General features: G+C 42.3%; 1 protein-coding gene across 1 annotated transcript in view; it reads right to left on the bottom strand.

Annotated features, from left to right (window-relative positions):
• Nucleotides 1–11,945, bottom strand: part of RBP4 (retinol binding protein 4) — a 35,873-nt gene extending 23,928 nt beyond the window's left edge. Inside the window, exons 1-3 of the mRNA XM_077455193.1 lie at nt 11,794–11,945; nt 10,766–10,905; nt 2,307–2,443 (exon numbers count right to left, since the gene is read on the bottom strand). Coding sequence (XP_077311319.1) covers nt 2,307–2,443; nt 10,766–10,876 — 248 coding nt within the window. The 5' untranslated portion in view covers nt 10,877–10,905; nt 11,794–11,945. The remainder of the gene's footprint in view (nt 1–2,306; nt 2,444–10,765; nt 10,906–11,793) is intronic.
• Between the last annotated feature and the right edge of the window lie 5,865 nt (nt 11,946–17,810).

Genomic DNA, 17,810 nt, shown 5'->3' with positions numbered 1-17,810 from the left:
TATGTCACTTCTGATGTTGAATTCTGTCGTATGAAAATTTTCTGATGGTGGGTAACCCCTTCACTTTTGATTTGAGACTAGCATGCAACAAAAAAACTGACAAAAATTAGTCCAATAATCTGATCGTGTTTACAGGGCTAGAGTTTAATTCGTATGCAATCAGACAGGCCCTGTTGTCAAATCTGAAGACAAAAATCTGCAGAAAATCTAATGGTGTGTATGGGGTCTTACAGGTCTCCTGCCCACCCACAACCTTTGAATGAACAGTGAAGTAGAAGCAGTAGACCAATGAGCTAATCTCTCTGTCACTCTCCTCCTTTCAGCATTCCCCTTGTTAGCATATAAACACTGCAGCACAACTGAATGGCTCCTTGTTCTGTTTCTTCCTCTCCAGTCTGAGCTCTGTTGTAGCATTTGGTCCTTCGCAAACTGGCATTCTGCTGCCATAACTGGTGATAAATAGGTGTCAGTTTGACAACCTTTTTCCTCTGTATGTCAGGTACTGCGCCTGTGTAAAATAAGCCTACAAACAATGTCAAATGCTGAAGACTAAGGAAAAAAAACAGACATGGTTAATCCTGACTTTGACCTTATTTGACCCGGGTGCCCCGTGGCAATACCTGCAGTAATGTTGCCATAAACCTCAAGTTCCATTACTGCTGTGTGAGTTCTACAAATGGTATGCAACATAAAAATGTTGATCTGCCGTATTTTTTTTTTTTTTTACAGATTCTCAGATTTCTTATATGTCATGTTTTAGGGGCTTTAACCCCTTCCCACCGAATGTACACAGATGTGCGTACTCGGATTTGGGGGGTTATCCCGGGATGATGTCCCCAGCTGCAGGCATCATCCCGGTACCGTTGTTTAGAGTGGGCGATTGGCTTTTCGAGGATAACAACCGATGCGTCTAAAAGCCGACCTGAGAGCTGATCGATGATCCGGCTCTTCCGGCGGCTAGTGACAAAGTTTCAGGCTTTGTTCCAGTCTCCTTGATGTAAACACGGAAGCGACATCTTGACGTCACTTCCTGTTTACTTGGCTGCCAATGGCGCCGGATTTTAAAAAATATACAGTATTCAGAATCACTGTTTTCGGTGATCTGAATACTTTGAAGTGCATAGGAGGGATCGGGGGTCTTTTAGACCCCCGATCCCTCCATAAAGAGTACCTGTCACCACCTATTACTGTCACAAGAGATGTTTACATTCCTTGTAACAGCAATAAAAGTGATAAAAAAAAAAAAAAAAAAACACAATTTAATCATATAAAAAAAAATAAGAAAAAAAAATGTCAAACCGCCCTCGTCACCGCGAGCTCGCGCAGCAAAGAAAACGCATATGGAAGTCTTGCCCGCATATGTAAACGGTGTTCAAATCACACATGGGAGGTATTGCCGCGATCGTCAGAGCGAGAGCAATAATTCTAGCACTAGACCTCCTCTATAACTCTAACCTGGTAACTGTGAAAAAAATGTAAACTGTCGCCTACAGAGATTTTTAAGTACCAACGTTTGTTGCCATTCCACGAGTGCATGCAATTATAAAGCATGACATGTTTATCTATTTACTCAGCGTAACATCATCTTTCACATTATACAAAAAAATTGGAATAACTATACTGTTTTTTTTTTTTTTTAATTCATGAAATTGTCCCTTTTCCAAAAAATTTGTTTAAAACACCGCTGCATAAAATATTGCAACATTCGCCATTTTATTCTCTAGATTCTCTGCTAAAAATATATGTATAATGTTTTGGGATTCTAAGTAATTTTCTAGCAAAAAATAGGGATTTTAACTTGTAAACACCAAATGTCAGAAAAAGGCTTAGTCATGAAAGGGTTAAGTATCAATCAGTATCTGTGTAAAAAAAGAAACAAGTTGGTCCGGCAGCGACAGGATTAAATGGTAACCCAATACACATAGTGGGGGTTATTTAATAAAAACTGGGGCATTCAAAATGAGGTGCAGCTGTGCAGGGTAGCCAATCAGCTTCTAACTTCAGCTTGTTCAATTAAGCATTGACAACAAAACCTGGGAGCTGATTGGTTTCTGTGCAGAGCTGCACCAGATTTTGCACCCACCAGTGTTAATAAATCAATCCCATTGGGTGTTGCCTGGGGTTCTTTTTAATAATTATTCCCGTCTGAAGTTTGACCTTATTTGGTCCAGACCATATCCCTTTCACCACACCCTGCCCATCAGTAGTTGCAAAAAAAGGAAAAGGGCAAACCTACATAAACAGAAATTCTTGATGGTATAAATCTGGTAAAATGGCAGCTGAATGGCAGGAGATAGATATCTTACCCCATTAAAAAGACTCTTCCTCTGGCTGTGGCTGTCATTTTTCCCTCCTCATCAACATTGAAGTGGGCCACAATGTCATCATAAAGGAAAAGTCCTTCTGGGTCCTTCTTAGCTACTGCATACCAGGTTCCAGCATACTGGAAAAATACAATTACTTGAATATACAATGCAATAGATTTGCCCGTTTATTCTTTTTGTATAACTCCCCCTATTATGGTATTTCAAGAAATAGTGCAATAAAATACAGTAAAACCCTGGATTGCGAGCATAGTTCGTTCCGGAAACATGCTTGTAATCCAAAGCACTTGTATATCAAAGCGAACTTCCTCATAAGAAATAATGGAAACTCAAATGATTCGTTCCACAACCATTAGTTTATAGTCTATATAAAAAGATTATAGCCATGTGATAAGTTGTATAACTATAGTATGTCCATCCACAAATGGAAGACTCCACAAGAGGATTAGAAGCAAAATCCAACAGGAGCTACAGAGTATAAAAGAGAAGAGAGGCGCCTCTAAGTGTAGCACTATGGTTACATTTAATGAAGGTACAACATTTAGCAACTCACATGGTTGATGATTGAAAGAGGCACTTCTAAGTATGCAGGCATCTGGGGTAAAGCTGTCCACATAGACCGTCCTCCGCACCGCCGGCTCTCACTGCTGTTGTACAATTATGACCGGGAACACTACCCTGCAGTAGAGCGATCTGAAAGAGAAGCTTGAACCGCTCATAGAGCGCAGCGTGGAAAGGACGACTTTGATGGTGAGGAGGATGGTCTATGTGTGATGTGACGCTACTTGTATATCAAGACAACTATGGTCTATGGATAGTCTATGTGTGACATGACGCTACTTGTATATCAAGACAACGCTTGTATATCAAGTCAAAATTTATTAAAAAATTTTGCTTGTCTTGCAAAACGCTCTTAAACCAAGTTACTCTCAAACCAAGGTTTTAATGTATTAGAAACAATTGCCGGATTTGGTTAAGTGCAAGTACTTGGTGAAGCCAAGGACCAGAATTTGGCTGTGAAATATCACTGGAACACCAGAATTAGTCTTCATGAAAGTGGGTTTTGATTTTATCTCAAATAGGTCATGTTTACATTTGTGTATAATTAGTATAGTAATCCACCTCAACCTACTAGAATTCATCTTTTTATTGTTTAGCGTTATTATTGAGTGTTCTTAGATAATAAGACATGAAATGTCCATCTCAGATGTTGAGGGTGTTCTGCTATTTATTTTGTGTTTTCTATTTATTCAGGCAGATACGAAATGCTGCATATGAATTTTATACAACTACCACTTGGAACCAGTAGGGGGCAAGCTCTCACATTTAAATGGAATAGACATGCTGCTAAACGGCTCATAGGATGGACATGCCTCCCTCTCTCCTGGAAGAGATGAGACCATTTGAGTTCATTATCCACATACTTTGCTAGGATGCTCTATAAACTGAGTGTTATTGCTTTCCTTCTATACTTAGACCCCTTTCACACTGAGGCGCTTGAAAACTGCCTATAAAACATTAGGCGCTTTTGAGGCGTTAGCCCGGCGTTTTTCGTCACGTGACTCAAAAGAATCATTTTGCAGCACTTTTTGCTCTCTTTGCAGACGCTTTTGAATCGCTTTCCATTCATTTCAATGGAGAGGGGCATTTTTGAGGCACTTTTTTAAGGGCTCCAAAGATGCTGCTTGCAGGACTTTTTTGACCGCACCTCCCCAGTGTAAAAACACCCATTGATATTAATGGGAAGCAGTTTCCAGGAGCTTTTTTTAGGCTCTTTTTTTAGGGCGAAAGTGCCTGAAAAGAGCATCAGTGCGAAAGGGGTCTAAATGTATGCTTTGGATAAGAACGTAGCTTTTTTGAAGCTTTAATGAAGCTTGGCAGATGCCCGTGTGTGTGTCTCCCACCTGCAATACCTCCAAAACAAAGCAAAGCTAAATCTGAATTAAAGCCTCCCAAAAGCTGTAGGTGCTTCAAGCTAATTTTTTTATTTTTTTTAACAGTAAAGTTTATTGCACATACAAAAAACATACAAAGTATAAACAGTATGTCAAGTGAAATCCTTGCCTGACATTGCAAGTCGCATTCCTAACACAGGCTTGAGATTAACACAGCAGGTGCTTATTGTCAACAGATAGCAAGGTAACAGTTAAGAGCACAGAACAAAATTATTGCCCCCCCCCCCCCCCCCCTTGGCTTTTTACCTATTTTGTTACATTACAGCCCTTTTTTTATATTTGAATTATATGTGATGGATCAGAACACAATAGTCTAAGTTGGTGAAGTAAAATTAGAAAAATATATACATAAAACTATTTTTCAGAAATAAAAAAATTATAATTGGCATGTGCGTATGTATTCACCCCCTTTGTTATGAAACCCATAAAAAGCTCTGGTGCAACCAATTACCATGTGCAATCTAAGTGTCAGATTATCTGCCATTACATATACACACCTTTTTGAAAGGCCCCAGAGGCTGCAACACCTAAGCAAGAGACACCACTAACCAAACACTGCTATGAAGACCAAGGAACTCTCCAAACAAGCAAGGGACAATATTGTTGAGAAGTATAAGTCAGGGTAAGGTTATAAATCCAAATCCAAATCTTTGATAATCCCTAGGAGCACCATGAAATCTATCATAACCAAACATGACGCAACAGCAAACCTGCCAAGAGACGGCCGCACACCAAAACTTACGGACCGGGCAAGGAGGGCATTAATCAGAGAGGCAGCACAGAGACCTAATGTAACCCTGGAGGAGCTGCAGAGTTCCACAGCAGAGACTGAAGTATCTGTACTTAGGACTACAATAAGCTGTACGCTCCATAGAGTTGGGCTTTATGGCAGAGTGGCCAGAAGAAAGCCATTACTTTCAGCAAAAAACAAAATGGCACATTTTTGAGTTTGCAAAAAGGGATGTGGGAGATTCCCAAAATGTATAGAGGAAGGTCTGATGAGACTAAAATTTTATTTTTTGGCCATCAAAGACAACGCTATGTCTGGCGCAAACCCAATACATCACCCAAAGAACACCATCCCCACAGTGAAACATGGTGGTGGCAGCACATCCTGTGGGGATGTTTTTCAGCAGTTGGGACTGGGAAACTGGTCAGAGTCGAGGGAAAGATGGATGGTGCTAAATACAGGGATATTCTTGAGCAAAACCTGTACCACTCAGTGTGTGATTTGAGGCTAAGACGGAGGTTCCCCTTCCAGCACACACTGCTAAAGCAACACTTGAGTGGTTTAAGAGGAAACATGTAAATGTGTTGGAATGGCCTAGTCAAAGCCCAGACCTCAATCCAATAGAAAATCTGTGATCAGACTTAAAGATTACTGTTCACAAGCGCAAACCATCCAACTTGAAGGATCTGGAGCAGTTTTACAAGGAGGAATGGGCAAAAATCCCAGAGGTAAGATGTGGCAAGCTCATGGAGACTTATCCAAAGTGACTTGGAGCTGTGATAGCCGCATGAAGGCTTTGAAGACCCACTAAAGCTACAGGGGGTATAATTTTTGAAGCAAAGCCGAAGCGAACGCAAGGTGTAAACAGGACTGTAAGCTAAGCATTTTCTTTAGTGACAGGAGCTTTGACTGACGTTAAGATAGTGTCCGAAGCCATGTTTTGAAGAAGGTGTAAACGAGCCATAACAGTGTTGTCAGCGTTACTCAGTAGTACCTCCCTGCTGGACAACAGAGCACCTTCCTATTTCTCATCTCCATAACAGAGGGGCACCCTTTAGTACAAAAGGGATTCATTTCTTTACAGGATGTTAGGCAGAGGCGGCTCTCCAATTAGGCAAATTAGGCGATCGCCTTAGGCCTCACGATCGCAGGGGCCTCGCCATCGCTGAATTTGCCTGATATGTGGAGTGCCAGGATCCCCATCCCTTGCTCTCCCCGCCAGCCGCCGGCAAATGACAGGTGCAGTCCGAAAAGGAGACCTCCTTCACCCCCCTGCTTGAGCCGCCGCTGAAAGACTGAAGGGTTCTCTGTGCTTCCTGCCCATTCCCCCTCCAGAGCAGCAGAAGATCGGAGCGGCTGTGTCTGTGTGGACAGAGAGAGCAGCAGCAGCAGCTGTGGGCTTTTCTCCCCCCTCCTCCTCTAATCACTGTAGTCGGGAGCTGTGCTGACTATGTTTCTTCCCCCTCCTTCTTATTGTGCAAGAAAAAAAAAACACTAAACTGAAGCAGAGAGGAGAATTGTGGGAATTGTAGTCCCGAGGTCTGGACATTGCAACTCCATTGGAAGAAACTGCAGCCCTCAGCGTGTCCAGCTGAAGAGGAGGGAAAGAGAGCCAGGAGCTCAGGAGAGCTTTTGGGGAAGTGCACCCAGAACTCCAGCGAGAGAGAGAGAATCTCATTGCACTGCACCACCAGGAAAAGCCACACAGCCAGCACCATCCCTTGTGAAGAAAGGCATGAAGTTATGTCCAGAATACAGATCTGGGTTCTACCCAGCGGAATCGCCACAGGCAACCCAGAATGAGCTGTATCCCCAGGTATGGTAAGAGGGTCACTTGGCCATTATCTACTGCCATCTATAGGAACTGCCCACTCTGTTATTCTTTGGCCCGAAGGGTGCTCTCAGACTGGGGCGTCAGCAGTAAAGCACCGCTAATTTTAGCGGCCATTTACTGTAGTTTTTGCAGAGGTTTTCAGCTGCTAGCTGGGTGCTTTTAACCCCCAGTAGCGGACAAAAAATGGTTAAAACCACCTGCAAAGCGCCGCTTTGCCGGTAGTTCAGCAGCGCTGGCCATTAATTTCCATGGGCAGGAGCAGTGGAGGAGTGGTGTATACACCGCTCCTTCACCACTCCAAAGATGCTGCTTGCAGGAGTTTTTATAACATCCTGCAAGCGCAGCACCTCAGTGTGAAAGCACTCGGGCTTTTACACTGAGACTGCAGGGGAGCCGTGTTTTCAGGTGCTTTACAGGTGCTATTTTTAGCCCAAAAGCACCTGAAAAACGCCTCAGTGTGAAAGGGGTCTTATACTGCCTGCAGGCCCTATTCACAGCTGCAACATGCACCAATGATTAGAGATGAAGATTTCAGACTTAGGCTGGGTTCACATCATAGCGATGCGGGAACGCCGCGAATCCGCAGCATTTTCCCACATCGCATACCTCCCGCCGGCAGTTCACACTGCCCTATGCGGACGGCTGGGAGTGTCAATGAAATGTTAATGACACCCCTAGATCCGTCCGCATATCGCAGTGCGATCTGCACACTCGCACAGGAATCGGATTGCATGGTGTGAACACCCATGTGATCCGATTCTGCTGCGGACCAAAAAAAGGGTCCCGTGCGAGTTTGCTGCGGGAGCGATGCGAATTCAGCCATACTATCTGTATGGCTGAACTCGCATCGCTACGGAGATCGGATGTGATTTGCACTGCAGTGCGGTGCGAATCACATCCAGATCTCCCCCCGCAGCAGTGTGAACCCAGCCTTAGTGCTAGTTTACACTGCAACAATGTCCGACATTGAATGCGATTTGTACCACACTGCAGTGCAAATCGCATGCAATTTCTGTGCAATGCGATTTCAGCCATACAGCTAGTATGGCTGAATTCACATTGCATTCAGACCAAACTTGCACAGGACCCCTTTTCTGATCCGCAGCAGAATCGTAACGCATGGGTTTTCACACCCATGCAATCAGATTCCTGTCCGAATTTGCAGTTTGCACTGCAATATGTGAACTGATTTGGGAGTGTCATTAACTTTTATTTAACACTCCCAGCAGTTTGTGCCATCGGGTGACATGTGATGCGGGAACCCACAGTGGGTTTGCAGGTGTGATGCGAGAATCCTGCGAATCCACTACGGGTTCCCGCATTGCAGTGCAAACTGTCAATTCAGACATGAATCAGATCACATGGGTGTGAACACCCATGCAATCCAATTCTGGTGCGGGCCAAAAAAGGGTCCTTCACATGTGATTTGCACTGCAGTGTGAAAAACTGGTGTGAACCAAGCCTAAAAACTTCCCTATAACAGTGGCCCCAGGGCTATGGCCCGCACTACCATATGACGGCTTAAGCCGCCACCTCAGGGGCTAGGATAGGGGGGCAGTAAAATGCTAATCCCCAGCCACTTGCTGGGGATTCTGATTTTTACAGTGCTGAATGTGTTTTTTTTTTGTTTTTGTTTTTTTACACACCAAGCCACTATAGCAGCTAGGAGTATGTGTACTTTAGTAAAGCCAACTGTGACCTTTCATGTGGAAGTGTTACAAGTGGCTGTGAAGCCGCCTATCATTTCCACAACTGCCACGATGTGCAACCCCCTTCACCGTGTTTACCGGGCATCACTGTCTCACCTGCGGGCCCGCTGCTTTTATGGTGGGTGGCACTGAGAAGGGTGGCAGGAGCTCAGCAGACCTTCGTCCACTTAGCCACCCTCCTGTACACAGACTGAGAAGTGTGATGTATGATGTCAGGGGCGGGCTGGGCCAGGGTTCACAGTGGCAATTTCCCCCTAGGCCACCCTAACCTATGGTGAAAACAGCGGGCAGCTGCTGCCCGCTGCCTTTATTTTTTTCTCTCCTGTAGGAGGTTGGGCCGGAGGCTTAGGGGGGTGTATTTTTTTCCATTATCTGTGTCCCTTTCTGATGATGATGTGCTGGTCGGAGCAGATGGACTATTTCTTCAGTTTCCAGGATATGCCCATTCAGCTCCGCACACATGTTCTTCTGCCTTGGCTAAAATCCCAGCCAGTCATTTTCCTCCGCTCCCCACCCAGTAGTAGCCGGGGCCCAGAGAGGGAGACCTGAGAGGCTGTGAGGCAGGTGGCGAAGGCGACGGGCAGAGAGAGGCAGCTGAGCTCAGCTGATGATGTCCAGCAGCAGGAATAGAGGGGAAGCAGATCCAATCGTGGGGCTGCCAGTGCCTTCAAGACTTCAACACAGGTGTGCTTTGGGGGTGTCTGTGAATAGACTACATTGCATCCTATGTAAACAAGGCAGTTCGCCATTCTGTCAGTATGGAAGACATTGATCCTGTGTTCCTGCAAAGCAGGTACAGTGATCCATGTCTTCCCTTAGTAAAAGCACCTCCCCCACAGTGCGAAAACACTTGTTAGGCACACATTTAACCCATTGATTGCCCTAGATGTTATCCCCTTCCCAGCCATTGTCATTAGTACAGTGACAGTACATATTTTTAGCACTGATCACTGTATTAATGTCACTGGTTTCCACAAAGTATCAAAAGTGTCACTTAGTGTCCGTTTTGTCCACCGCAATATCGCAGTCCCGCTATGAGTCACTGATTGCTGCCATTACTAGAAAAATAAATAAAAAATGTCCCCGGATTTCATTTTAAAAATCTGGTCACCTTACCTTAACACTGCTGTGCTCAGGCAGCGTTAGGAGCCCTGTCTCACTTAAGACCCCTTTCACACTGAGGGCGTTTTGCAGGCGTAATAGCGTTAAAAATAGCGCCTGCAAAATGCCCTAAAACAGCTGCTCCATGCACTCCAGTGTGAAAGCCTAAGGGCTTTCACACTGGAACAGTGCGCTGGCAGGGCGTCAGAAAAACTCCTGCCAGCAGCTTCTTTGGAGCTGTGAACTCACCGCTGCTCCCAATTGAAATCAATGGGGCAGCGCTGTGATACCGCTGCCAAAACGCTACTCCAGCAGCATTTTGCAGGTGGATTTAACCCCTTTTTGGCCGCTAGCTAGTTAAACCCCCCCCCCCCCCCACTAACGGCCCAATAGTGCAGCTAAAACAACAGTAAAGCGGCGCTAAAAATAGTGCCACTTTACCACTGACACCCTAGGCGGCTCGGTGTGAAAGGGCCCTAAGCATGCCGAACATCTGATTTGCAGCACTTTAAAAACATTACAAGACATCTTAATGCTGCTGTGTTACACTCACCTCTCGCCTAACCTAAGACTCCTGATGTTCTGCCTGCCAGCCATTGAGGAGTGATGTTGCGTCCCCGCACATCACTTCTCCCATCCACCGCAGGAGAATCTCAATCTGGGAACGCCTTCTGCGTATATTAAGGGCATCAGTGGGGCCTCATGTCTAAGTTTTGCCTAAGGCCTCACAATGCCTAGAGCCGCCCCTGATGTTAGGGGCTCTTTGGATTTTAAGCAGGTATTCTTCGTTACATGCAGCATCATAATTAAGTTAGGCGGTTAAACATTTAGGAGCCTCTGGAATTTTTGTAAACAAGGAAATAAATATGTAAATCCATGCATGTATAGCTAAAATTTTAACTGCTAGAGGCACTTCTTTATCTATTTGTGGATAATTTGCCAACTTAAAAAGCCCAGTTACACCAGCAGCTAACAATAACAACCCCATATTAATGAAAAATATAAAAATAAATTAGTTAGCTATCTATCTCATAGACCTTTTTCTAGAGTTGTAGAGAAAAAAATGCTAAAAAAACATACAATACAGGTATATTTAAAACAAGGTGGCCTACCCGTTGTCTGTCAAATGTTTCCATGGTTTTGAAGGTGCTGACACGGCAGTCCCTCTCTGCTGAACAGAAGCAGAACAGGGCAATAAAGAGCCCAAAGACTTTGAGGTCCATCTTTTAGTGCACGACCCACTCTAGAAAAACTGTCAAATATATAGAAAAATAAAAGCAAATCGATTATCAATTCCTCTATCTGTTTTATTTTAAAAAAAGTATATATATATATATATATATATATATATATATATATATATATATATGTTATTTTTTTAAATTAAAATATAATAATTGTATATAATAAAATATAATAATAGTAATAGAAAGGAAATATAAACCTGGCAATTTAAAGAAGTTTGGAATGTAATAATAATTAGAAATGAAAGGTTCATTAACCTATAACAACAAATGAGATCACTTTTACGGCAGTAAGCTGTGTTAAGAGATAAAGTCGGGTTATTTGCTATGGGTTACTACACTTGTAAAATCATCATGACTTGCTCGTATTTAGTAAGTCTAGAAGTAGTTAAAAACATAAGTACACAAATGTTCCACATATACAACACTCCTCTACTAATACTAAAAACATAACTATTAATAAGTGCAATAATACTATGGAACAATACCAATAAATAATTTTCTCCATATTTTACATTTGCTAAAATGATTTTACAAATATTTAGCCACACTAAAAAAAAAGAAAAAGAATAATAGCCACAGCAGCAACATCATCATGAATATTATTAGTAATAACTGTAAAATGAATTAACATTATCTATACTTTAAATAACGCAGTAATAAAACGTGGAATCCTAATTAATAATAATGGCAATAAACATGATTAGTTATATTGGAAACTAATACATTTTTGCTATTCTGCCTTTAGATAATTTGCCATTAAATATTCCCAGTAATTATTTTATGGAGCTTCTAATATAAAATCCACTGTCAAATGTTAATGATCATGAAACGACCATGTTCAGGTAGCTGAAGTAGGTCCAGAGAGAAGTTAGTAGAGAAGACGATCATCTTACAGAAAATCCAGCTGCTTCCAAATGTAAGAAACCCAGGAATGGTGTGCCTGAGTGCCTTATATACAGCCCCACAGTCACACAGTTTCGTAACTCCAGCAGAAAGGTAAAAGACCTATATTTACCCTGCCAATATATCCAGTCCCAACTGGATAGTGGCCCACTTCAACAAACTTGCATAACATCAAACCATGCACTTTAACCCATAGCCCATCACTCTGTGAAAACCCCCCACAGCAATCTCAGGAGGAAAGAAAATATGACTCTGTGTACAACGATAGGTGGGGATTTGCTGAAAAGATATTTGTGATTTTAGGAGCTCCGTCTGTGGTTTGGAGGTGTCTGGCTGCAGGCCAGCTCTCCGGGGGGCACACATGCTCAATTCATGTACAGTCCTGTTCAAGTGTTTGAATGTTTTTCTTGAAACATATACAAGATTACATCCATGTTTCATCTTTTAATGTCAGAATTCCTATTAATTACATCTATGTTAATATTAAAATCACTGCACATAACATATGCCATCTAAGAAATTTCACTGTATGAAATATGTCACAATATACAGTATATTAAAGTAATATTAAAGGCAATTTAAAAACAAAAAAAACAAACATGTTATACCTACCTGCTCTGTGCAGTGGTTTTGCACAGAGCAACCCCGATCCTCCTCTTCTCATGTCTCCGAGCTGTCTTTTGGTGGTTTTTGATCACCTCTGGGGTTTTTATTTTTTGCGCTACAAGTAAAAAAAATGCCAAAAATTTAAAAGAAAATACGTTTTTCCCTGTTTCTATTACAAAACTTTGTAAATAAATAAGTTTTCTCTTTCACTGATGGGCATTGATGAGGCTGCACTGATGGGCACTGATGAGGCAGTGCTGATTGGCACTGATGAGGCAGCACTGATGAGGTGGCACTGATGATGAGGCACTTATATGCAGCACTGATGGGCACTGATAGGCTGCACTGACAGGCACTGATGGGTGACACTGATGGGCACTCATGGGCGGCACTGATAGGTGGCACTGGCAGGCATCGCTGATGCCTATTTGGCATTGATTGGCATACCTGTTGGTCCTGGGTGAGCATCCCTGGTGGTCGTGGGTGGGTATCCTTGGGGGGGCCACAATGATAATAAATCAGACCCCCCCCCTCTTCAGGAGAGCCGCCGATCAGCTCTCTTCTACTCACATCTGGCAGTGCGAGTGGAGGAAAAGCCGATAAACGGCTCTTCCTATTTACACTGTGATCAGCTGTGATTGGACACAGCTGATCATGTGGTAAAGTGCCTACATCAGAGGTTCTTTACCTCAATTGGAGATGCAGTGTGTCAGACTGACAAACAACACCACAGATAGCCGAGCTGCACGCCCCTGAGGGCGCACGATCGCGGCTTGTCCTGCTGGCCATATGATGCCCAGTCAGGATAACTGAACCACTCCCCGACCACTTTCATTCTGCATACAGTGGGCAGGAAGTGTATAAGGACTAAAAGATGGATTTGCTAAAGGCAAATAGACTGTTCAGTTTGCAAGTGAATTGCACTTTGGGAGGGAATTTTCCATTACCTAATGAATGAGCGGACTTCCATCAGCCAATCACGTGCAAGCATAAATGCTGTTTTGTTTTGTTTTTTCCTTGCATGTGATTGGGTATACTTCACCACATTAGCTAAGCTCTGGGGCAAATTCCCTAGATAAATGAGCATCTTATTTGCTTTTAATAGATCAACCTCTATTTGTAGCTTTATTTTTTAATGAAGTGAGGCTGCACAAGGAATAATATGCAGCCTTGCATGGGCAAGGTGATGATGTCTCTTAAAATAGATTTGACACCTAATGACATTATATTTGGTAAGGCACTGTGAATTATAAAATGATTGCCTTTGTAACAAAATACTTGCTTTTGCTGTTTTTACCACCTGAAGCCTTTCTGCAACCACAAGTCCATAAGAACTCCAGCAATGACTAAACCTGGTCCGGGCAGATGATGGTGTCAACAGTGCACCATGCCTGCATAATGTGTGTTGAAATGGCCACTTTTGGTCTCTAGCGAAAGCTCACGTGACAAGGTGAAGAAACGCAGGGACAAAGCATTGGTACCCTATAACAGGAAGTGCCTAAATTGGGACTTTAACAGAATGGGTAATTGGACAAATGATCAGAAAGAAAGTAATTGTAACTTACAGTTTACTGTGCAAAGATAAAAGCAAAAAAGGTTCACGGTGGCAAAAACCATGCATATGCTGCAGAATAATGAAAGCAGCACAATCATATGAAAGCTACACAAACATGGCCTTTTCATAACAATGTCTCTGTTTTTCAATCAGGGTAACATGTGGCTGCATAGAATAGTTTCTTTAAAGGAGAAGTTCGGTGAAAGCTTGTTTGGCCATTCTTTTCCTGGGGCTCACAGGAGTAAAGTCCGTTCTGCACTCCTGTGATCCGTCTTCAGCTGACAGCGATCTGAAGCTCCCTGTTGACTGAAGTCACAGAGCCAGTCCAGGCTGGGGAAAGATCACGACCATGAGGTCGGGATCCACTCAGATACCTGGATTGGCACCTAGCTCAGCTGAGAGCCTGAGTCAGCCACTCCCATTCCCCCCACAGCCCAGTGTGGGGGGGGGGGGGGGGTACAGCATACAGCAGTGAACGACAGTCACTAGCTCTCTGCTCACAGAGCACTGAAAACAGATTGATCTGTGGTGTTTGATCGCTTGATTCTCAGTCTTGGAGCGGGCTGGGGACAGACCACCTAGGTAAGTATGATTGGAAAAAAAAGTACCAACTTCTCTTATAAGACTCTATAACAACAAAGTCAAGTTGAGACTCATTACTGCAGTCTACGAGGCTTTTATTCTAATAGACATTGTCACTCTCAGTGAAGTCTGGTTAGCTTTGGTAACACAGGTGAAAAGCTGGAAGTATCTAAAGCTTAAGGACACAGAGGAGTGGAGAACCCAACTGGATCTGGAATAACCTCTTATCATTCAGGGAGGTGCTCCCCACAATAGCTGGGTCTTCTGAAGAAGCTGCATGCTATTGGGCTCCTGCTTGTCTGCCCGCACTGCTGTTCTATCAGTGGAGGGCCTTTCATCTGCCCACAGATCGTTTGCCAAGCTACCTTTGCCTCATCTGATGTGACCTATCTGAGCTGTTCCTCCCTGGGCATGAAGTCCAGGGAGTCAAGGGAAAAGGAGTTAATGTTGCCTATTGCTCCATCTTATGATGAGTAAATGGGCACTCTGATAAAGGATCTTAATGGAAAAATTACAGCTATTTTTTTTATACACCTGCCAGGTTATTATTTTGCTGTGTCCCCTTGGAGAACCCTTCACTCCCTGTTGCAGAGACGAAACAGGAAGTTAGAGGGAATCTCCCAAAGTAGCAGAATTGCACTTAGATTACAGTTAATCTTCGAACAGGTGTGCCCATTAGAAGATTTTCTCTCATATTCTGGTAACAATTTAAAAATGTTGTGTTTCGTCTCTTTTTTTTCTCTGTGCCAATGATAGCCATTATACATCAAAGGGGAAATTTCCCCAATGGGGACACAGACAGCCATAAAAACTTACCACAGGTTCTAACCCTTCCTGACTCAATTAAAAACTAAAAAAAAAGGTTTTGTTTTAGAGACACACTTTAAATATTCAAATAAACTATGTTTATAAAACTCGATGTGCTGAAGGCTCTAGAATAATGTTATTGAAGCACATTTTGGATTCTGAATTAAAGTAGAGAAATAAAATGTTTACCTTAGGGCCCAGGCACCTCATGGTGCCTCAGTGTCAATATTTGCTTCTCTGTTTCATCATTTTCTCAACTGTTCCTCTGCTTTTTGTTAAACATTTTCCAAAAAACGTGTGTTAAAATGTTCACAGAGGGGATGCAAAGATCATCCCTCATCACTATCACCTACAAATGACTAACCTTGCATAATGTGGACCGTGTATAATCATTGTGCTGTTTATATTTTCCCACTTCATTTTCAAGAACATTCTACATGTAAAACTGAATTAATTTCAGTATATTTCTAGAAGAAAATTCAGGATATTTCTAGAAGCAAACAGAGATTAAGCCCACCAAGTTTCTAGCGTGCCTTAGAGCCCTCCAAAATAATAATGTAACAGTAAAATCCAGATAGAGCTGAAAACGAAACATCAAAATGCACACAAAAGTACAGCTTAGCTTGGCCTTAGTCAACCAAGGTTCCATGGAATCCTAGTTTTTTTCCTGGGTTGCTAGGAATTTATTGAGCAATTAGCAATAGTTAAACCTTCTCTCACTTACACTGATCCCAAATGCAAGGGGGCAAGTTTCCACAAACCACCAAAGTAAGGAGTCACTTCTACACTGACCACTAATGGTAGGTTTTTCCACAATTTTTTCATTGTAAGAGCAGGGAGTGGTAGAAATGATCTATCCTTGTGTCAAATACAGTGGGTAAGCCACATTCTTTATCCTTTTATTTACATTTTTCTACAACTTGCTGGTCATGAAAATGTACCATAAGGTGTAGATGTAATAATTTTCGTTCTCCAAGATCTGGAAGCTTTTTAATGTTTCCTCGCAGGTAAAGAGGTTGAGAGTCTGGCTTAGCTGCTTGACTTGAGTTTCTTATCCAGTGATTGCTATAGTGTTTTATTGTTTTCAATTTTGACAAAATAACAGGCAATATGGCGTAACTGGTGAATAAGGGGTTGCAGCCCCACGTTGCCACAAAGATTCTAAAAATCAAAATAATTCTAAAAATAAAAGCATAGCAAAATAAAGTAAACAAACCCTAAAAAACATAACAAAGGGGCGTACAGGTTAACACTGTACAAACACAGTCATCATAATAATATGAATCAAAAAACTGAAACCTAGTTTTGACCTCAGAGAAACAAATGAATTGTCCCTTCCAGGTGCCAGCTATGGTCAGTTTTGACGCCCAGATGTAATGTGCTAATCTGAATAGTCGTTTGATGAGACCCAGTGGTTTAAAATGGAATACGGCGAACCAAGGATCTCTAGAAAGGTGGGTCCCAAAGAAACCTATTCAAAAGTGTGAACACTTTTGTCCCAAAATGACCCAGCATGGGATAAGTCCAGCAAAATCCCTTATGTCCGGGGAATACAGTAAGTGAGCAAGTCTAGCAGTCACCAAATACCATTTGGTTAGGACCTTATATGACAAAGTAGCTGTGCATAGCAGGAGAGGACAGGCAGTTAAGTTGGGAGAAAATGGTAGAAATCATCTTGAAGCCAAAGGGGGTGTGATGGCATATATGTTCAAAAGTGGTCAAGTAGGAGGAGAGGTTCTTAATATGAAAAACTATAGTGTTTCAATAAACATACTCCCTATTTTGGTAATCTGAACAACTAGAGATTAATGTAGTGGAGGTATTACCAAACACACTGTAGGATCTTTTTTTTTTATTTTTTATTTTTTTATGATTTACGAATATTGTTGCTGTTGCTGTCTCTCAGATCAAATAATAATTCTGCTGTGTTAACAGCTATTTACATATATGCACGATAAGGCCAAGTGTCTGTGACCAATACACATATATGAGCTTGTTGGACAGTCCATACCAAAACCATGGTCATTAATATGGAGTTACATACATATAGTTGCATACCATAGTTAGTCAGGTTGAAAAAAGACACAAGTACATCTCGTTCAAAAAAATAAATAAAAATAAAACAACCATACAATCCCATATACACAATCCTATACCCACAGTTGATCCAGAGGTAGGCAAAGCATAATCCAATATGCTACAGCAGCATTAATTCATGATCCCCGAGAGGCAATCGGATATTCCTAGATCAACTTTAGCTATAAATGTTAGTACCCAGTTATATTATGTACACCTAGGAAAGAATCCGGGCCTTTTTTTTAAAGCAATCTACTGAGCTGGCCAGAACAACCTCTGGAGGTGGTCTATTCCACATTTTCACAGCTCCTACTGTGAAGAAACCTTTCAAAGCATATTCATGTGTTAGAATTGCCCAGTCAAAATCCTAAATCCAATTGA

The sequence above is a fragment of the Lithobates pipiens genome, unplaced genomic scaffold (genome assembly GCF_037356315.1).
Source record: "Lithobates pipiens isolate NorthernLeopardFrog02 unplaced genomic scaffold, aLitPip1_a1.2 Scaffold_25, whole genome shotgun sequence".
NCBI classification, from domain to species: Eukaryota; Metazoa; Chordata; class Amphibia; order Anura; family Ranidae; genus Lithobates; species Lithobates pipiens.
Note: the sequence above shows the minus strand (reverse complement) of the source record. Positions and strands in the feature narration are given on the sequence as shown.